The 22,998-nt window shown below is 42.5% G+C and overlaps 1 protein-coding gene across 2 annotated transcripts in view; it reads right to left on the reverse strand.

The window, feature by feature from the left end:
- Positions 1 to 1,877: 1,877 nt before the first annotated feature.
- LOC146184980 (protein disulfide-isomerase A5) overlaps positions 1,878 to 22,998 on the reverse strand; it is a 39,771-nt gene continuing 18,650 nt past the window's right edge. For both annotated transcript variants that reach the window (XM_084605931.1, XM_084605932.1), the window contains exons 16-22: positions 22,447 to 22,517; positions 20,248 to 20,376; positions 17,641 to 17,866; positions 14,854 to 14,921; positions 13,749 to 13,843; positions 11,152 to 11,290; positions 1,878 to 5,786 (exon numbers count right to left, since the gene is read on the reverse strand). In XM_084605931.1, coding sequence (XP_084462057.1) covers positions 11,185 to 11,290; positions 13,749 to 13,843; positions 14,854 to 14,921; positions 17,641 to 17,866; positions 20,248 to 20,376; positions 22,447 to 22,517 — 695 coding nt within the window. In that variant the 3' untranslated portion in view covers positions 1,878 to 5,786; positions 11,152 to 11,184. The remainder of the gene's footprint in view (positions 5,787 to 11,151; positions 11,291 to 13,748; positions 13,844 to 14,853; positions 14,922 to 17,640; positions 17,867 to 20,247; positions 20,377 to 22,446; positions 22,518 to 22,998) is intronic.

Below are 22,998 nucleotides of genomic sequence, written 5' to 3' on the forward strand. Positions count from 1 at the left end.
CACGTCAGGGCACATCATTTGTGTCCGCCAGTTTTAAAGGGGCCGGATGCAATACATCATCATAAAAAAAAAAAGGAAATCTGTTTGGGGCGCGTAAAGAACATAACAAATTAAGAAAGAATAATACTTCTGGCTGAATGGGAGCAAAAAAAATGGAAGCGTCGACCATCAATGCGTGAAGTACGGCTTCAAGCAGAGCACGTGCACCACCTCAGGTTGAGGTTGACGGCGTGTACTAAGTGCAGTGCCACCGAGACTGGGACCTATTCAGGCAGAACCTTCACGCCGAAGACGAAATCACAGGCATAGGATCTTGGGGCCCAGACATTCTCACCACAGTTAAAGAAGCTATCGAAAAGGTGGAGCTAGATGAAGCGCAAGAATAGGTGGATAAGCGTTTGATAGGTCTGGAACGCAAGAAAAGGGAGCTAGAAGCAAAGCTTACCCAAATCAGGGGGTACAGGAATGTATGCAAGCTCCTACGAAGGCACTAGTGACCAACTGATCTCTGAAGTGAGGGACAGGTGCTTGCGATGGACACCCCCCCACACCTCCCTGAGATAATGGCGCTGAGAACCAGATTCTTGATGGGCCCATCACCATCGGAGAGGTTATGGAATTAAACATACATACCTAGAACGAAAACAGCGGCAAGTCCAGAAAGAAAGAATTTGGATGATGCATCAATAGCTAAGCTAACAGCGTACATGCAGGAATGAAGGTCGCAGGTGCACTTCAGCTTGCTGCCTTGCCATCGGGTCGGCATGGCCGATCACATTAAGGAAATGACTGTTGTCATCCAGGGTATCACCGGTTAATTTCACAGGTGTGCGCGAATCCATGACAGCATCTTCATGCCACAAAGGTGTCAAACTCCTGTAAGCGGAAGCTGCACCGGTCCAACAATGTGCCAACATCTTGCATTCGTTTTAAGGCCCCCTCCCCCCTTTGTTTCCATCTGAAATAAAATTGTTGAGGGGAGATAACATCATCACAAATTAATTTAATTGGTGCAGCCAACAGGATTGAGACATGAACATCTGCTTTGCAATGGGTCTGAAGATGAGGTGACAGAGAGCTATACAAGATGAGAAAATATTAACTGAATAAAATGACAAATTGTGCTGACAGAAAAAAGAACAAGCACCAGAAAGATGATGCATTGGGAAGAAATGAACGACAGAAGACCGTTGTGAGCAGCATCGAGAGCTAATTATGGAATAGTAAGGAGTGATAGAGTTTGTGAACCGACAATAATTGCCTGCATTTATTGCAGCTTTGGGGAGATGAGTAGCAAGGAAAGGATGACTATAATGGTACTGAAGTAAAGTGTACCATGGAAGAAGGCTTTTCACGTGCATTTAAAACAGCAGAATCATACTAAAGATCTGATCGGAAGTTACAATGAACTAAAATGGCCGGAGAGAATATCGAAACACCCAACTGCCTAACCTTGTACAGAACATGATTAGCTGCCACACAAGCAGTGAAAATGTGAGCGAACAATGCTGCTCTCTGGTTTCACTGCTTTGTGCTAAAGAGGGCAAGACAAAGGCTTCTTGGGTCAAAAAATGGAGCAAATCCTTACTGTAGAAATAAGCGAAGCTACCAAGGGTGCAGTCCACTACGAGGAATTGAAATGATGATGCTAAAGGGGCAGAAAATGAATTGGGGACACACAAGTCACATGTGCAAGGCAAAACTAATTGTTAAAAAACTGCATACCCTTCCCAAAACCTCGTAAAAAAATCTTGGCTACTCGCCTCTAGCACATCAACTGCTACCTAGGCTTGTCAAGCAGTGAAGGGAGATCAGATGCTAGAAACCCTTTTCAGATCAGATTAAGTGTGAAGCAGAAATGAACATGTACAGAGAGGTAGAAAATTTGTTATCTTTATTATGGACTTGATCACTCAAAACATGCACAGTGAAAGCGTAAGCCAAAAAGGCAGGACACACAGCAGTGGGTGCACCCTGGAAAAACCCAAATTAAAGAAAAGAAAGAACACCCATAACAACACGTCTTTCAATATCAGCAGGAAAAAGTGATTGCACTAAAGATTGATAGCCAAGCATAAGAGACTGAAATGCCACAGCATCATATGCGTAAAGTGACAACATATTTGGTGTCATGAAATATACTGAACTGCCAAGCATCCCAACAAAATAATCTCCAAGGTACTGAGAGAACCAGTGCACTTGTAAATTAGAGAAAAATGGCAAGTTACATATGTGTCAGGTTGCACTGCAACCAAATTATGCATTTGACTAAAGTTCAAACATTTGCAGTTTGCCAAGTCTCTCTAAAATTCACCACCATCCTCACACATACTGCCACTGCCTGCAATTCAGTGGAAGCAAAAGGAATCACCAATGACAAACCGTTGAGCTAGGAATAGGTTCACAACTATAATTGCAAGTATAGCAACTATTAACATAGCCTCGGGGTTTACACTGCTACAATGAGTCTATGGAGTCAATTCACTGTTGTTTTAGCTGAGCAACAATTATTCTGAGCCATTCATGAAATTAAGTTGTGAACAACAGCCCAGATGTTGTTCCCTCTTTCTCTCTCTCACTGTCCCTGACAAGTGTGCATTCTTAGCTTACATAAGTGAGTGCATAGAAGGCACTGGTTCGGACATCACTACTGTCTTACACACAAGCCACACTTTGCATGACACCATGTCATTGCAAAGCCTACACATGTGGGCCCCATATAAAATCGCTTACCACTACTCCTCTTCACCTATCTCACGACATGGCCAAAAAGACATTGCACCGGCACTTAACAGCTGAGTAGTTCCCAAACAAGCCTCTCTGTAGGTAAAACACACACAAGCACAAAAAAGAAACGAATATTTGAGGGCAGTGTACACAAATCTCGCTCATACAAAGGGGTAAAAGAAAACAGTGCTAGTGGTATCAAGTTTTTCATTCTTTTTTTCTTCTGTCTGCTTTACCAGACACACTAGGAAGCTTTGCTTGTAGTCTTACACAAGTCACAATACGTTTTTATGGAGTAAAGGCTATATGCTACACGATCACTATGGAAGACAGGATGCTTCACACATTGTAAGCTGCTCCTTTGTGCGCTGAACACTAACAGCCATTGACAACAGCTCACAATATGGCTTCAGCTTTGTTCATAAGAAATGAAAGTAGTGGAGTGGTTGAAAATCGGCAAAAACCATCTGCCATTCCATGAAAAAGAAAAGTTTTGATGCGTTGTACATAGAACAATGGGTCTGACTGCTAGTGTGAAAATAAAGACTGGCTGATAATTACTGGGCATCTATTCTCATGCGTAAGAGCACAAACGGAAAGAACAAAATGTAGTTACTTCGGCAGCATGAAAGGAGGAAGACCTGCATCTGTAAGAGTGCACAGTCATGCATGCGAAACAACCCTACTGCACACAAACAGCGGCTCAGTTAATGTGGGTTTGACATGTGCGTGAGTACACAGAGTCATCTGCTGTCGGGTGAACATGTGAGCATGCGGTTGTGCTCTTTAAAGCATCAGGACATTAAGCAGGTGATAAGAGGCCTCAAAGCTTCTCTTTGCCTGCGCCACTTTGCTTTGATGTAAGGTTGTTTCAGATACATTGGCGTTCCTAATAGTGCAGGCTCGCATGTTCCCCTTGCACGTGGTCAACCTAATTCAAGACCAGGCCCTGTTGATCGATAGCTATCATTAATCAGTGAATATAACAGGTTGTCAGTAAGAATATCTTAGGTTGGCAAAAAAAAAACTTTCCCAAGAATAAAACAGAAAAAGCACTTAGAATAAACAATGCGAGGCAAAAACACCCCCGAAAGTGCCACAAAAGTTGAACAAACTTGCTGAAATAAAAAGCCAACAAAGGTAATGCATTTTGATTGTCTCAACACGCAAGGAGGGCTGAATGCAATAGTCATACAAAATAGGGTTGACATTTGCATGTACAGGCAATAAGCTGTTGACCTAATCCATGCCCAGAGAATGAAATTAAAAGCCAAAACAAGAACAAAACCGTGACAGTCAGACAACAGAAAGGAAAAAAAAAGAAATTAGTGGCAGATTGTTTCATTGGCTGGAATGCAACCTCAAGTGTAAATATAGGAACCACAGATAAGCCCCATTTCTATGTTTTGTGATGCATTAAAGACGATGCCATTGCTGCAGTAGCACCTAATGAATAACCACCATGCCTGGAGTATGTTGGCAACTATATGTGGGCTACAGTACAAATGTTATGTATAGAGTTGCTGGCACCTACCACATACTGCCTACACAAATGCGTGACACATTTAACAAAGAACAAGTAAGGAACAATACTTGGCACTACTTTCTCACGGTACAGGAACATTCTATCCACTTAGGCCTCAAGAGATCCTTGCCGAGTAGAATCTCTCAGCTGTGCCAAAATTAGGCAGTGACAAAATAGCTATCCTGCATAATGCCCTGGGACAGTCAGGCCCTGTGGCCTAATGAGGCCCCAAAGCAACCACAAGAACTAAAGGGGGCTAAAACCACGCTTCGTCTGATTGCACACGGCACACACATATGAGAAGAATATCATCAACAACCACACGGCTGCTTGGCAAAAAGTGCTAGTATGATAGTCCTTGCACTGTGAAACACTCACCAGCAGGTTGTGTCTACCAACACCTGGCTACAGAAACTGTGAAGCAAGTTCAAGAGGGGCGCTGCAAAATGCTGCTTTGAGCAAGACAAACATTAGGCAAACATCATAGCTAATAACTGTGCTGGAGATAACAATGAAGAAAGGTGCATAAGAAATCCACACCTTAATTTAAACATAGCGGAATAAGTCTGTTCAGTCACAAAGAGAAAGTAAAGTTTTGCAAAGATTTAGACTGCTATTTTGAGATGAAGACGCCGATGCTGCAGACACTACAATTACATCTCCAGAAACAAATGTTACAGGTGATATAGCCCACTTCTGCTCTTTGCAGTTATGGTGCTTGTATTGATCTATGCACAAGTGGTAGTCTACTGTGGCCCTGTTGTCTTCAGGTGCAACAACAAACAATCCTACAGGATCACTGTTATTTGCAATTTTGCAAGCTTTCTGCGTTGCTTTGAGCACTTCCCAAAGCTCTGCAAGATCTGCCGATCAAGGAATGCTAGTAAAGGATAAGCAGGAAGCACTGAGAAGGACTGCAAGCTAAAACATGCATTGAAGGCGTCACTGAGGGCGCATGACCACAGGGCACTGCTTAAAGGCAAAGAACTTGATGAAGAGAAGACATTATCTCCAACTTTAGAGCTTACAGCTTTTCCAACTGCAGTAACACCTTTTTGATTTGATTTACTTCATGAAATTAAAGCTGCAATAAAGCTCAGTTTTAGCAGCTACTGACAAAGTTAAGAAAACAAGAACAACAACACGAGATGCCAACTGCCGTAAAATGGTTAGACAATGTGTTTGGATGCAAAAACGCTTTTGTTCCAGCAATGGCCCAATGCTGCAAAGAAAGACCCGCAAGGACACATGTACAGTTAATGCAGATACAAGGGATGTTCAATCAGCGAAGTGAGAGGATAAAGGCAAAACGGAGAATTGTGTTCAAAAGGGCAGAAAGACAATGCATATTTCCTTGGCACAGAGCACGTCTAGATCCAACGAATAGAGCCACGGTGAATTTGCTGCACAGGGCAACTAGTGGCCCAGGGCGCCGCTTGATTTTGTAAAAACCATTGAAATACCATTTGCATGTCCACACTGGACAACAGGGCAGGTGCTGGCACAGAGTTAGGAGCACTGCTGAAGTTTTGAGCTGAGGGAACAATGGGAGAAGTAGAAAGATGTTACTCTCTTGAAAGAACTCAAAAGTGATGCGAGATTACATTGTGCCCTTGAAGTAAAAGCATGGAAAACACAGTTATACCACACTGAAAAACTTATAACCAGGGAAAAGAGAAGAGGTTTGTTGCAATATAGTCACACAGCCATAAAGACCTTAGTGTATTAAACGAATGCTGAGGTCAGCTCTATCGAATTTATGTAGTTGGCAAAATTCAACAATTCCACATCGCACAATTTGCTATTGTTTGTCTGGCAGCAAAATATGCATTTATTGTGGGAACATTTCAATTCAAGGTTGAAAAAATTTATTTTCCTAACTCCAACTCGAGATTTGTGGATGATGAGATCACCAAGAAATTACGTAAGCCATGACATAAATGCAGATTATGAGATTTCTGACAGTAGGCAGTGTGCTCTAGCAACAGCCAAAATTGCAGACCACTGCTGGTTGGACACTGCACGCATCTTTTTTGTTTGCACCAGCCTTGATAAGAATCTCACTCCCGATCCTAATAATGAAGCTCACGTGAGGAACTCAGACCACCACTTAAGGAACCCGAGCCACCATAGAGAGTTTGATGCTTGTGAGGGCTGAGGCGGATGGACTATACAGCTGCATAGCAATAATGAGTCAGCAGTGTTGGCGGCAAGCAAAGTTACCGCTGCACAGCTGTCACCGCCAAGTCACTGTCATGACTGATGCGTACAGGCTCCCATGCATGGGCATTTTTAAATACTAGCAAGCGATTCAGCATACAGTGTGGAACAGTAAAACAAAAACGAAACACAGGGTCCATTGTTGTTATTTTTTTTTTCTGTTTCTTTTTTTCTTTTTTTCATTACTGCAGTTCTTATTCTGAGCCATCCAAGCTATTTCGTTCAGCGCTTTCCTGGGTGTTTACACCTACAGAACGTTTGGTTGAAAGTGAAATGGTGGCATCACTGCTCTGCAATCACACGTAAAGCTAAATTCACATGCAATCACATATAAAGCAAAACACCATGCTTGTTAAAGATGCGAGACCGCGGTGGTGTCTCCTAGTAGCCAGGAAAAGAATATCAGCGTGCCTGCAGGACAACAGACTAACTACAGTCATGCACTTGAGAAAAATATGAGAACTGCAAAAAAAGCAAAGTTATGCTAAAAACAAGTAAAGATAATCAATCATCCACTCTCAGTGCCCGTCGTGGCTTTAGGAGGTTAATATGCTGGGCTAAGGTTCTATGGTTCAAATCCCATCTAGCTTTTCCACCTTCCCCATCTAAATATTTGCTTATTATGTATGTAGCCATAGTAGTTTACAGCTCTGAACTTTTTTCCCGCCTTCTCTTTCTCGCCTTGCAACCAGAGCTGCTGAGCAATACAGGGCCATCCTGCATGACAGCTCCACTTTTTTTAATGCAGGTTCATCTCGTATACATTTAATTCTGGTGCTGAGACACAAACTTCATCTGAATAGAAATTAGTAAGGAATTTGGATTTATTCAAATGCTTCGCACTTGTGGACTGAGACATATCAAAAGAGAAACCCCACTGGCATGCAAAACGCATAGATGTGAAGTGCCAAAGCCAAAAAATATGGGTGTGCGAACACTCTAAATTATGACAGAAATTGAATATGTTTATTATTCAATTCGTATCTGCATTCGAAAAACGTGAAATTTGGAATTTCCAAATATTTGAAAATTTTCAAATTCACCGCAGCTTCACCGCACTGCACGCTTCCCTGCAAGCACCCTCAAAACGCGACGGCACCACTTTGTGAAGAGGGCCTTCCCAATAGTGTGCGCAGAGCAAAGCATTTGACGAAATGGGGAAAAACAAATGTGGCTTCGATCCATGCTGTGAAGGTGGTTGGACAGCGAAGCTGTAAAACAACTCATTATGACGTCACTTGAAAATACATACATGTGGCTCCCCAAATTCTGGCGTCTTTACTTTCCGCGGTCTACTCATGGTAGCCTGGAATGAACTGAATGAGTTACTGGACCGGTCTCCCTGTTATATATGAAAGCGTGGTGACGTCACTACGCGATTTCTATGCTGTTGGGTACTTTTCTACTAGGAGTAGCTTATGCAACCGTAATCTTTACCAGGAAATACACATGTGGGGTTAAGGAACGTGCTTCACATTGTTTGTCGGTGCAGTTATTACACATTATGCAGTTTGCACTTCACACGAAGGCTTCGAATGATGTCAACCCTTTTCGAAGGCCTGGCGTTTTCTGCTTATGACAATGACTTGAAAATTTCCTTGGACAGTAGAGGTATACAGACAAAATTATATATATCTATTTTGGGTGACGTTAAGCATTAGTGCGTCTTAATTCCACATTCCTAATCTAAAGCGACACAAACCCAATAGTTCTTACCCCATTTTGACTTTTTTGCTATTCAGATGTCCCCCCTGTTTGCACTTCCCTGTGATATATTGACATCCACTCTATTTTGATTCAAATTTCAGAGCCCTCCAGTACAGCACCTCTTTATTTCTTTGAGTCCCACCTCCCTTTCTTCCTTATTCCTTGGCTCAGGTGTCCACCGAGAAGTGTGACAGATACATGTGCCTTTCCTTTCCTCTAAATCAATTTAACAATTTGTTGCCACGGCGCCCGGATGTTACACCTCCATTACGGTTTCAATAACCAGGGGTCATCGGTACGACTCCCTCACAATGATAAAGCTTGATTCCACAAGCAATTTTGTGTGCATTAACCCAACAATCCGACACCAGTCCGAAGCTTAGGTGACCAACAATTAGACTACAATTTTGAACCAAATGGTTTCCCCACACCCCAAGGCTTGGTGCTTTTCCTTACCACAACACAAAAATTTCCTTGGATGGTAGAGGTATAAATCTCCGGCGTAAAACATTGTTCTCACTTGATTTCATCTCATATGCAGATGTCGTACAGGTGTTCAAGATTACTGTAATGCAAATAGTTTTCAGCGCTTTTTTTCAGGCTCATTTGATAATTCGAGCTTTTCATTAATTCGGACATTTTTTCCTGCTCCCTTGAAGACTGAACTATAGAGAGTTTACTGTATTAAGCAGTGATATGACAGCTCCACCCACTTTCATCAAGGTCCTTCCTGTACAAAACCAGTACACGAAATCCTGTATAAAATTTAAAATGAATTTTTCAGTATGGTATACACTTCAGTGCTAGTTTAATGCTATTTGCAAACACCAAGTGAATTTTGAAACAAACAAGACGAACAATGTTTGCTGTTTTTTCAATTTTCCATTTTTTTTATCTGATCAGGTATTCAGTATTCAATTCGTTATTCGAAGGCAATTTTTCCCGTATTCGTATTGAAAATTTCAATATTCTCGCACTTCTACCAACAACATACCGAAGCAAAACAGAACTGGTCATATGCAGCGACGTCAAATATAGGTCTTCTTTGGCTTACAACATATAGGCTGCCTTTTTTCCTGTCTTCCTTGCATGGTATATTGGCATTTTTGAAGCAAAACATAATTTTATATTCAGATGACCTAATTAATCAGCAGGCCAGTTAGTAGTTAATATTAGATAGTAAACTTTCTAACTTTTCAGGTGTGCTAGTGTGCAATGCATGTTCATAGGTCTGGCTGGCACTGTCTCCACTGCTCAGTTTCGCGTACAATCGAGTGCGGTCCCGAAATTTGCTGCCCTGCAGTGACAACAGAAATGGTGTTTTCAAAAATCTGAAAACTGATATGGGTATTATTTACAGTGGGCTACAAACCTGTCAGCAAATGAAGAGCCTAAGAGTAAAAGTTAGAAAGTTAAATATTTAATATCAGTCAACCCAAAGCAGAAAGCTGGGCTAGTTGGTGTGTCATCATAAATAAAAAGACTAGCGCAAATAACACAGACACAGACATAGGAGAAGACAGGACGAGCGCTCGTCCTGTCTTCTTCTATGTCTGTGTCTGTGTTATTTGCGCTAGTCTTTTATTTATGATCAGTCAACCTGCCTGCTAGTTAGAATGTTATATAGCTGTATTCTGACGCACATCATTGCTACAATGCCATGCTGGAGAAAATGGTCTTCCGAATCAAAATGTCTGTTTTTAATGATTGCAGAAAGCCTTCCTAAGGTAATGAAACACCCTGTATACCTGTTAACATAAATAGTCTTAACGGCAAGGCAACTAGCAACTGCATGCTACGTTTCTCGGCATATTTCCAGCCACCTCTGTGCAAGTGACATCCGATGGGTGTCTGCCATCATTTACAAGAACAAGGTTGAAGTGAACACAAAATATTATTTTAATAGTATTATACCTTTATTTTGCCCCTTGTGATGTGAAATTGAAATTTCAAAATCAAATTTCATTACAGAGAGCATAATGCATCATGTTTAAATAGAATGTCACCCAGTATATGACCTTACTCACACCGCAATATATAAATTTCGAATAGGGCCCACAAGAATAGTAACGCTATAACTGACACAGAATCAACAGTAAATGCCGGGAGGGTGTCTGAGCTTCAGAGGTGGTCAGGCAAAGGACCAGCACTATGCTCCAGTTGCTCGCAGTCACTGATACACAAGGAGGACTAAAATTAAAAAAAGTTGAGAGTGGTAAAACCGATTGAGCGCCAGTGGCCACAAAATATCTGCCACGTCAAAACCACAAAGCAAGGAAACTTGGTTTTGTAGAATGAACAAGAGTTGCAGACGCTTTCATTAACCCGCAGAACTGCCCTCTTAAATTATGAAAAGAATAGTAACTCAAAAGAAAGCCTGCATCTGACCAGGCTAAGTAGCTCTTTGTGGACTCAGCTGAAATCAGGACCTGGTGGAATAGAGTTCCAAGCTTTATATTTTGGCATGCACTTATGAAAGCAGTACCACTAGCAGGCATCACTAGAAAAGTGTCTGCACTAGACCGAAAAGCATTATGACTGGGTGCCTCGTAAACACAGTTGCTGTGAAAGATGCAGTTGGGGAAGACTGCCCTTCCTGGTGCCCAATTCTGCCAGCTCATGACTGACTCAGAGTCAAAGCAGTAGTCACCACCCACTGAATGCTTCAAGAGGTGGTGATGCCTGAATTTCATTCTCTAGCTTCTAAGATCTTTGCTTCCAGAGCAATGAATCTGTCTGTCATTAGAATATCACATAATTCGACCAATGCAGGCGAAACTGAATGCGCCTCAGGGTAGCTTTGACTCCATTGCCCATGTGCTGTGCCTCCTCTTTTCCAGACATTATCTGCATGTGGCCAAACCATGGGGAGTTCATCCACTCATGAACATTAATCCTCTCCTCTCTGTGGCTTTAATATGACAGAGCTTCTCCTCTGACTAATAACTAATAAGTACGCAACAGGAACATACCTTTAGACCCAGTAAAAGGAAGGCACACTAATCTCATAACTCCACTTTCTTGTCCTTAGCAGGAGGGTTTTTCAGGTATGCCACCAGGTCTTCAACGGTGTTTTTCCGCTTGTCGTAGTCAGCCACAAGCTTTCCGTGCCTTATAAGAAAAAGAAAAGGAGAAAAGAGAGAAATGAAATCAAACAGGAATAAACTTATTACCGGAGATCAGATCAGTAAGAACTGGACAGCCTCTGCCAAAGTTTCGGGGACATGATGCTGGCTTCAGGCCTGTGTTTTAACGCTTATTATGCATCTCGAGTGCTACAAATCTCCTGAACATGAGAGGAACTCTTTTCCTCACCCTTCGATAAGTGAGGATTTCCCAGATGTTACTAAAGGCACATTACACGACTGAATAGCAAACCCCTTAGGCTCCTTACTTTTGACAAGGAACGCACCCATCCAATACACAAGCCAGGGCGACTGTCAACTTTAGCATGTAGAGGAGTTCCACACATAAATCATGGTATTTTGATGCAGATGTAAAGAGTATTAGAATTGCAGTTATTAAAACTTGACTCTTTCCTTACTATGTCCACAGGCCATCCAACCTAATGGTGAAATTAGTTTGACTGCTTCATAACTAAAAAAAAAATAGTCAGATTAGCTCACTAATCATTACAATGTGTTAACGAGTACTTCACAATGGTTTAAAATATTTTTCCTATGCCCCCATCAACAACTTCATCCCTTTTCAAAGCACACAGCAAAGTTCACCGCTAAGTTTCTGAACAGGCTTCAAGTTTCCAGTCTGCCTTGCTTGCATTTAGACTAGATCTTCTGGAGCAGGTTTTCAAATTCGAACCAGTAAAATGAAGCTACATGCCCCTGCACCTCTCGCAAGAATTGCGTTACGAGGCCCAAAAAGCAGGAAAACAAAGAAATTGCAACCAATGTTATAGTGAGCACACGACTGAGCATTGACCAGTGATAGTCTGCAAGGCATGCAACTGAGTACTTTCTCTTGGAAGCAAAAACAGAAGCAACAACCAGAAAAACTAACAGACGGAAGTGTAAAACTCCTGGATGTGATAGCAGACAGTGCCTAGCATTTACCAAATATTTTCTTTTTTTATCTCTTCATACTTTTAAACAACATATGCATTTCTGGATTTTTGCAATCATCATTAAAAAATTCGATGCTGAAGAATTTTTCCCTTAAGCGCTGTTTAGCTTCCAAGTTCAGTGCACCAAAGATCAACTACATTAGATTACATTATGATGTACACTGCAGGAGCTACATTAGTTGTTTCTATGAATGCTATTTTTACTCCAAAGCCAAAGTAAATTATTTTCTCCCCATGCTAACAAGAGTTAAATTGACCCAGTGATACATGTCAAGCATGTGGTTTTTATTCTCTGTATGTAAGGGTCATTGCAATGCCTGAACTCCCAAGAAGATGCTGATACCTCAATGTTCAACACTTTGTGTTGTGCATAATAAATAATTGTTTCGCAGAAAAGGAAAGGCGCAGTATCTGTCGCACTTGTTTGTTGGTGGGTCTCATTTTTGGTCACTGGTGTTGACCTGTAGTGGCAATTTTTGGCATCTGTAAATTAGATGACAGCCAGATTGAGCCCTGCCTCTTACACAGTGCTCTGCACCCCCTAGCGGTTCCCTCTCTTTGAACTGTTTCCCTTTTGCATCATTGCTGTGGTGTTTTGGAACACACTGACGAGTTTCACAGATACTGTGGCAGGGGTTTCCCGTAGGCCAAGACGCATTTTCAATTTTTGGCACAGGTGGTCTCCGATGTGATGACATCACAGTCCTGCTCGACCGAGCCAAGATTTTCTGGACCACTTTTTGTGGACAATGACTGCCAGGTTCCGCTGCTGATGAAGCACATAAGGCTTTTACCTTAACACATTTGGAAGCTTCATTTGCCGTGTTATTCAACCCTGCCCTGACAGCAATGTGCAAGCAGAATTGATGCCACCGCCAGAATGTGCAGCTGTGGACTGCCTTGACAAGACAACAACAGATGCTTAGGATGAAGTGCTGCTAGAACTGCCAGCAATGTCGTTGAAAAGCTGCCACATCAATGACCGGCAAATGCAAGGCCTAAAGAGCTGTTTAAGGGTCCCACTTGAAGGAGGTGTGCCTATGTGCGCTACATATTTCAATTTTCTCGGTGATCAGCCAGGTAGCACTAAGTACCACTCCCATTCTTGCCACATGCTCCGTTTACTTATGTCCACACGTCTACTTGGCAAAAGTATAGGTTCACAACAGCTCGCAAACTTGATGTCACAAAAACATTTATGTAATGCCACAGCAGGTCCTGGCCAATCTCAGTAGAATATAATTACTATTCAATATTCCACATTTCCTCACTTTTCAAGCACACAGCTTTAAACTGCACTAACAGACTAAACTGAACCACCTGAACGAGTCACTAACCTTACAAATGCCACCAAAGACTGCTCAATGTGTTGTAAAAACCATGAAACATCCTACAAAGTCTGTTAATCTGAGTTTGTAACCAACTAAGGGGCAAGCCGAATGGCTCAAGTATGTCAGTACATGGAAAAAAGGCACCCTGGTGTAGTACCTGAAATACTTGAGTGCAGGAAGGCTGTTCACTTTCCACTTAGATGCAAGGGTTTTCTCTTCAGCCGCGTCAACTGATGCCAGCTTCCCAGGTATCTGGAGAGAAAAAGAGGGGAAAAGGGGGACAAAGAAAAATATTATGGAGAGATACAGGTTGCTCGAGAAACAGTCCACAGGTCTGGCACTTAATGGTCATTACAAGCGGGAAAGGACAGTTATCACAGAGAGAGAGAAAAAGAGAAAACTGAATGAAGCAATAGTGCAAAACAGAACCGTATATAGAGGTTAACATTTACTGGCTTGTGACTCAGCCACTCTTTCTCCGAGCCTATAGAAACACTTCATAACTTTTTATAATAAAGAGGAAAAATAAAAAAAGCAGCAAATGTTTGTGCATGTGTTGCTGCTCTCAAAGTCACAAATGCAACAGCAGACATGGCACAGCTAGCACACTTATAGCAGTTTTCTAGCAACAAATAGCTACATTACAGCAAACGAAATTTTCCTTGGACTGCTTAGTGTAGAAATAATTCACCCAAAGTCAATGCGGCCATCAAGTTTTTGTGCACTGAGCACAGCGAAAGGCTGTATGCATGTCTAATCAGCATATCACTACCTGCTCTGCTGAAGCTGTGCGCTGTTCAACAAAATAGCCCCCATGACACTATGTGAATACTTTCTATGAAGTCAACAGCAAGGCAAGGTTGCAGAACAAAAGTCTTTGAAACAAACTAACAGAAGAATCCATTTTGAGGATGACAGATAGCCGTGCTAGAAGAGCTCATACACTCCAGCCAGCTGTGGATAACATTTTTATCAAGTAGCAAGTGAGCACAAGATATTACAACACTACCATGACATTGAAGGCAATGCCAATTACAATGCTGCTTGTCCACAAAAAACCCCAGTCCAACAACTGCAATAGCACTGCCCCAAGACTGCCTCTAATGCACCTAACCTAGCAATGCAATGGCCAGGACAACAAATATTACAATTTTTTTTTTTTTTCGACGCAGAATGCCCTTGTCCAGAATAAATTGCGCTTGTACCGCCGCACTTGGCTTACGATGCAAGTGGTTAAGCAGAAGTATGCTCCCTGCACTTACTTGTTCATTGTGTAGCCGTAAGGCAGCTTCAGCAAAAGCTGGCTTCAGTTCCTGGCTGAATTTGCACCCTGGAAATGAATTTTTCAAAAGCAAGAACAAAACAACAAAACAAGACTTGTCACAAAGCAAAAAGTCAAAAGAAGCTTCCAAACCATAATGAACACAATTATTATCACCGACTGCATTTCACAACACTTATGATGAGATACAAGCTTCATATATGATTGCATTGTACTGTGTTGTTGACAAGGGATGCAAGTAATGAATAACGGTGTCTTCGGCTGAAGAGTGCTGCCTCCGTGCTGGTGCATGGGAAGTGACAGCAAACACAACCCGACTAAGAGGTCCATATGTGTGTCAGTCGAACGTGAGAAACACACGTGGAGAGTTTTCGATATTTCTGCCTTCTGTTTTCAGGAGCCTTGGAGGCTTTTGAAGGTCTCAGAAACTATCCTATGTTAGTACATTATGGTAGCAATGAGGGACAACAGTGCATGCTCACAAAATGTTGCAAGTATGGTGCTGTATGTTTGTCAGGCGCCAACCCATGGCATTACGCTTGCCAGTTTCGACGCATGCATCGCAGAGCTTCAGCGAGATGCACATGTTTACTTTTCCATTTTTCTCCCACTGATCAGATATGTGATATTCGAAGGCGTTTTTCCCCCCATATTTGTATCGATTCCTATTAAAAAGTTTCAATATTCTTACACCCCTAAAGGGAATACGGCTACATATAGGAGAGGTGTTGACCACATATCTGGACTATGAGAGAGAAATAACTGAAAGAATAAGATTAGGATGGAGTTTATCAGCAACCCTCAAGAGGAAAGTACACAATATGTACCCGTATCTTACTAATACCAGAGTCCCTCAATGTCACGAAACTCCTCTGTAACGCTATGGGAAAGGTTCATATACCACCCGCGCCGCGCCGCCACAGGGCACTGAAGGGCACCGTTGAAGAGCTCAGCACTGTCGCGACCAATCAGAAAGCATCGCCGCTGGTACGAATTTCGACGTCTCGTGTTATGTTGTGCGTTGACGTCATGTAACTCGTGCGCGTGGAACCATGCCGAACACTTGCTGCGTACCAGGAGGCCATTCTGGCCACAAAGGTGCGACCGAGAAGGTCTCGTTGTTTTGCTTCTCTGCTGACAAGGAGCTGTCGGAAAAATGGAAGCGTGCAATACCGCGGAAAGAGACATGGTGACTTCACTTTCGATTCTAAATATGCACGTGTTTGCGAAAAGCATTTTCACGTCGCAGACATCATTCGTGTCAAGGAATTTACTGTGAATGGCGACGCAGTATCACTACAACAGGGGAGGCCAGCGCTCTGGCCTTACACTATCCCAAGGATTTTCGAAGGCCTTCCAAGCTATTTGACAATTGCATAAACCACGTAGGTGGTCCCCAGTAGCTCGGAAACAGGGGAGACCGCGGCGGTCCCAAATTTAGTGATAACAGAGGGAGGTCAGCTGGCTCAGCTTACATTCTACATGCGCCGCGGCTGTGGGCGGGCTCAAGAGAAAACGGCGGCGACTATTGGTTGGCGAGGACAGTGGAGCACCGCGGCGACGTGCAGGCCGACGCACGCCTGAAAGCTCCAATCTCGACGACACGGTGGCACCGGTGGTACTGTAGCCTGACATTGGCACACCGCTGACCATCACCATAGAGTGACAAGGGCAAATAAAGCACTGAAAATGTGTTTGCTGACGATCTGCCAACCGATATCGGGTGACGAAGATCTGTGACTGCGCCTTAGTGTAGCGATCACGCGGTACGTATTCAACACAGACTGCGGTGGCATTTTTGCTTGCGTGCCGCAAGTTTTGCGATCGGAGAGAACAGCGTGTAGGCAGGAAACAAGCAAACGGTGTTGTGGCTCGTTTAGTGGGGTCAGAGTGGGGCTAAGTGTGCCGCAACGTTATAAATTTCCTTCATAGCAGGTTCTATGCTGTGCAGTATAGTTTCACGCCTGGTGTCTGCTCTGGTGAGGCCTACGTGTATATCATTAGCGTTTTCCTCATCTCTCGTGCAATTGCCTAATGGGGAACACACCCTTACGTCACCTAATACGACAATCACGAGACAATTTGAACTTTTAAGGGCAAATAAAACTAGAAATATGACAGTCGCCTGCAGCACCGGCAGCGGATGCATGCCCTTCAGTGCCCATCTGTGCCTCTAGCGGCCAGCACTGACCCTATATTAAACTTTGGCGGGAGTTTCGTGACCAGAAAAAAAAGTATTGAGGGACTCTGCTAATACTCACCTATGGGGAAGAAATATGGACGCTAATGAAAAAGGACAATGCACAGAGCTATGGAACGGAAAATGATAGGTGTAACATTGAATGATAGGAAGCATGCAGAGTGAGTCACAGAAGAAATGAGAGTTACTGACATTCTAGCTGAAATCAATAAGAAATGTGCATAAGCAGGGAACGCAATGCAAAGAAAGGATGACTGATGGTCGCTAATGGTAACAAGCTATATTTCAATGAAAAAAGCAAGAGTATCAGGGGACGGCAGAAAGTTAGGTGGGTGGATGAGATTAGGAAGTCTGCCGGAGTCAAGAGAGTGCAGGTGGCACAGGAGAATATTTAATGTAGGCATATATGCCTTTTCCACGGAGAGGATGTAGCCTGGCTGATGACGACGAATGAATAAATGGCTTTCCTTTGACTTGCCTCTTGTCAACATTTCACAATAATGACAAGGATGGAACTGCACCTCTGGTGATTTATGCAACAAAAGTCAGCATCAATTGGCTACTTACATGGGGCAAAGAACATCACCAACACGGAGTCCTGGCCATCAAGAAAGGTCTGGAAATCACCAGACTTCAGGACCTGAATGTGGGAACCGCCGAGTGAATCGTCCCACCACGATTTCGACTTCGCTTTGGGCTTTGGTGTTGGTGGAGGTGGTGTCGTCAGTGGCGGCGGGGCGGGTGCAGCTGTTGTGCCACTTTGCTCCCGGATGAAGTTGACAAAATCTGTTTTCTGCACACAAAGAACAACACACACTGCACTTATGCATTGCTGACGGCTAGTTGTGCGAAAACTAGCCCAAGGATCAGTCGTAGAAAACGCTAAGCCAAACTCTATACAGCAGGTTTTTTTTTATGCTGGCCACATGGAGAAAATGTTGTTCCTTGAGGGCCAGGAGCCAGACAGGGCAATATATATATATATATATATATATATATATATGGCAACAATAAATAAAAACAAAGGTATTTGAAACAACAATGAACTCAATAAAAATAAATTGAAACAACTCATTTTGAGATCACACCCTCCTAATTATATGAACAGAAAAGCAGCGCATGCTCGATTTTGCCTAAATGCATGGTGGTGGGTACCACTTAGGATGGCTGGCAAGGTGCTACTGAAAGAATACAAGTTGATACGTAGCACAGACCCTCATAATCAAAAGAAAAAAGTACATTTGGAGACAAAAGAGATGGCAGCTTGTCTGGCACCTTGCTCATGAAAGGCAGCTGACATCCATTTGAAATTCAAGCAGATTAATGGACCAATGCCTCTTTCCAGTTCCACTAAGAGCATGTACGGTGGAATCTCATTGATATGACTCCCACAGGAATTGGAAACGAAAAGGTATTTATATCTGAAAATCGTACTGTTCAAAACAGGCCCCAAAGGATCACCAATGAAACATACTTGGGATAGAATTTACTTCAATCATTGTGCTTTGAATAACCTGCCATTTTGCACTAAGCTTTTCATTTCTCAATATCCAAAGGCAAGCTTTTCGGAAACTCGTAGAAACAAGTTGCAATTTCATCACTTAGCTTCACACCTGCAACAAGGACACGAAGAGTGTCATAAACTTGGTGGTCCGCTAGCTTTGCTGACAATATCGCCCCCACAGGACGTATTGTCAAAAGATAAACACATGAAGATGTTAATGGCATGCATCCCTATGGCAGGCCATCAAGGTCAGTGCTATGGACTTCAATAGTGAGGGCATGAATTTGAGAGAAGCACACAAGAAGTTTCCACAGGCCAAGAGCAACTTGGGCAGGCGAGCTATTCCCAAGTAAACTACAATAATCAGGCACAGCCGGATTAAGATGCTTTGGAAATGATTAAATGCCTGAAATGAGGTACTATGTGTAAATGTCTGCTAATACAGCCAGGTCTCAATATTTCGAGCATGCAGGGTACCAAAAATTTCTCAAAATGATGCACAGTTCAAATTAAGGACGTACTTTATAATACACTTGAGGTTTGGAGGAACAAAAGGTCAGTTAAAGTATTACTGTAAAACTCACAAGTTTGAGTTCAGTGAGTTTAAATTAACGAGCACATGACACAAATAGGACATAGAACTTAATACCCCTGTTACATGAATACTTTTGATTGTGATCAAGTCGATCAACCTCAATCGTGATTGCCTATGATCCTGCTCTACCGCCTTGACCGCGGTCAAACTGTCGTTGCCACCTTCATTCGCAGGCGTTAATCAACTGAACCGAAAAAAATGAAGATTACCCAAAAATGTTATTATAAAAACATAGTTATAAAATAAATAACTGCATATTTAAATTTATGTGATTTGAACTGCAAAGCTATGTTCAAACTCTCGACACCATGTGCGTGTTTTGGCAGTGGTAAACAAACTTGCGGGCTCAACTATGCTCGCCAGTTCCCGCATGTGCTAGTAGCCTGGTGTCCTGCCTGTGTGCGCAATGAATGATACAACTGCCACTCGTCCATGGAATCTGTGAAGCTATGAAAAGGAGCAGAAAGTTTTATTCAGGCTTGTATTTTTATATATATTACAAACTGATGACAATGTACATCGTTCATGCAGTGCCACCTCTCGTGTAGCAGTCTAACTTGTGGATCGGGATCGAATGGGTATGCGTAGCATGGCCTGTCTCAATCGTGCTTGAAACTTCAGTTATTGACAGAAATCCGAAGTGCAGTGAGACAGCAGTATAACATAACAAGCTGCCCAACTCATTAAAGCACTTCTCTGCAAAGTAGCACAGCACAACAGTGGAAAGAATGTCTGGCATGGGCATGCGCAGGAAAGCCAAACAGATATGTCATTTGTTTTATGTGAGGCATTCGAAGAAAAAGCTATATCCATCACAGGAGGGGGCAGTAAAGGGACGGCGATATGAGCATGTTGAAGCTGCTCAAACAAACACATCATCAGAGAAACACTATGCAAGGGACCACAGTAAGAGCTTGCAGAAGCATTGCTGCTTCAAGTGCACATCATGACTGTAGAGAACCTTACTTCAATTATGATGGAAACTATAAAAATGCAAACCTAATCTGCATCTCCTTGCAGGGTTACTTACAGAGCTTTACAGACAAGTCAACACAAGGGAAAAAATAAATCGCACCGTTTTTCCCTTGGAGTATTCTGACACTGTCTTGAGATAGCTGAAATACTTGAATGTGGGGTAGCCAGCCACATCGTAGGCACTGCAGATGCCACTGTGCTCCGTGCAGTCCACAGCTGCGAGCGCAACCTGAGAAAGCACAGCGAACACTGTAAGTATCAACCACTCAAGCACAAGGACTTTAGCATACTAAAGGCACCACAGTTCATTTTATATCTCGAATTCGCTGCAGCTCACCAGATACATTCAACCTTTTCAGATGTCAGCCAGGTCAAGCTGGCATCAAAGAATTGGAAGTCATCATACCAGGCAGCACCAAGCTCTTTCATCATTATGCAACCTCCGAATTTTTCTAGCATTTATTTTATTCATCTGCTGCGCGTACACAGCCATTTCGTAAGAGTTCTTCCAAAAGTCTTTAATCGTTTTTTTCTTATCTTGATACCTTCCCTCTAAAAGGAACTGCAAGGCCGGCTTTCAAATGATGGCACTAGACCTAACAGCAATCACATTTTCAGCGATCGTCCTTTTACGCTGTCTCAGTGGTGACGGTGCTTGACTGCTTAAATCAAGAACATGGGTTTGCCCTTGGCCGCAGCAGCCACTTTATGACGCAGGCAAAAAGCAGGGTGCCTATGTCCTGTGCGATGTTAGTGCACATTAAGAACCCTAGGTAGTCGAAACCTTCTGAGCTCTCCACTGTGGCAACCCTCAAAGCCTGGGCCATTTTGGAACGTTAAACACTGTAAACCAACCAAATCAACTTTCGAGGATAATGTTTTACGGAACTGACATATGCAAGGTCAGTTACAGAGAAGGCACTTTTCTTGGGCAGAGCACTTCAGTTAATGCACCAAAAGACACAGGATATCAGTTGACAACATTGGTAAACCAAATGGGGGCTGAAAGGAAAGTGCATTTTACAGACATGCAGCCAATATAGTGGTGTCAAGCCATGCGAGTGCTTTGACCACTTTCATGCAGAGTCCCATTATCTTTGAATGACAAAAGGCACAGTGATGCAAAAATATAAGGCATTTCTAAAGGCCAGAGAGATCCTCCACAATGCCAGGAACATGTTCACAAAACTTAAAACTTCGGAGGACCAAGTAGTGCTTAACTCTAACCTCAACAGCATTAACGATTGGTGTTGCAGACAAGATATGAAACTAAGTGCTGAAAAAACAGTTTACATGAGAATAACAAATAAAAAACAGTTTATCTTACCAGTCCCGCCTATCATCACGGTGCCTATCAGAAGTAATGCAGTACAAGTACATTGGTGCAACAATAACTAATACCTTAAGTTGGAATGCTCATATTTTTAACATTTGTGCATCATCCTTCCGTAAACTGTGTTTTTTAGATATAAATTAAAACGAGCCCCTTCCATAACCAAACTCCTAGCTTATACAATAAAATCTCGTTAATTCAAACTTCATGGGACCGGGAAAAAGTTTGAATTATCTGATGTTCAAATTATCGAATGGCCTAAAAAAAACTGACGAGAACCATTTGCATTACGGTAAATTTACTGTATTTACCTGCGTAACGAACCCGCTCGCATAATGAACTCACCCCCCTCCCGATTTTTGCCTAAAAATTTGAAGAAAAAAAAAAGCGTCAGTGGTCCTTCCGTTTCGCGCTGTTGCGGTCCACAACTCATTTCTTGGTAGTGCGCCAAGATGCTGCGCAGCGATAACATCATGGTGTGTTTACCTTTTCACGTTAGCTGTAGCAACGGGGGGAAGTGAACTTGACAGAGTGCCAGCGCTTGTCTGGTTCTGCAAGCCTTGTTTACGGTACATTTGCTTGTTCATGCCATGAACGATTGGGGCGGGTGCCATCTATTGCCACTCAAATTAGAACACATTCTGCTTCTCTTACCTCCTAATTTTGAATGTTGTGCCATTTCTCTCTTGCATTGGTGCACACTTCTGCACCAACTCATGCACGTTTTATTACTGTGTTTACTGTGCTTTCATGGTTGACTCGATTCAGTTGTTTGACCTTAAAACATATCTCTTTATGGTGATTTCACAACATAAAATCTATGTTCGAAAATACAACATACGCACTTTATATTTGCAAAACTAAAACATAGTAAAAAGAATTGCACATGTGCATTTTGAGGTTTGAAACCAGCAAGGAAAGAAGTAAAGAGATTAACAGCGAATCCACATTTAACTTATCTCTTACCTTTGGGTCATCCTTCAATTCTTCAGCAGCAGACTGGAATTCTGGCTTGGCTCGCTTGCAGTGAACACACCCTTAAAGACAACAGGAACGTTTTCACATAAAGATAAGCATAAGTTAATGCATCTACATAAATATTAGATGAATACCAGATGTACCGCACATTAATAAGAAAAAAGTACAGTGACATTCGAAAAGGAAGAAAAGCAGATTAGTAGTATTTCCTGTGCTAGGCACTGCAAATTGTGGGCAGAAAGAGTGAAGTGCCACTTATCCTTTTTTTCATGCCTTTTAAATCAAATCAAAGTTTGTTCTCAGCATCCACTACAATGCTGACGGTCTCCCGGGAAAATGCTGTGAGAACTGCTTGACGGTGGAAAGGGAACTACTTTCTGAACAGAGAACGGCGTATGCAAGCACACAGCACAAACTGCATGATGAATTCTGTTGTTAACAAACACCAGCAAGAGTACTGCAACAAAATGCACATAATAACAGAGTTTTTGATTAAAGCACCCAACTAGAAATAGCATATGGCGCATACTTTATCATGCA

Source organism: Amblyomma maculatum, chromosome 6, assembly GCF_055883805.1.
Source record: "Amblyomma maculatum isolate TAMU_Amacu chromosome 6, ASM5588380v1, whole genome shotgun sequence".
NCBI lineage: Eukaryota > Metazoa > Arthropoda > Arachnida > Ixodida > Ixodidae > Amblyomma > Amblyomma maculatum.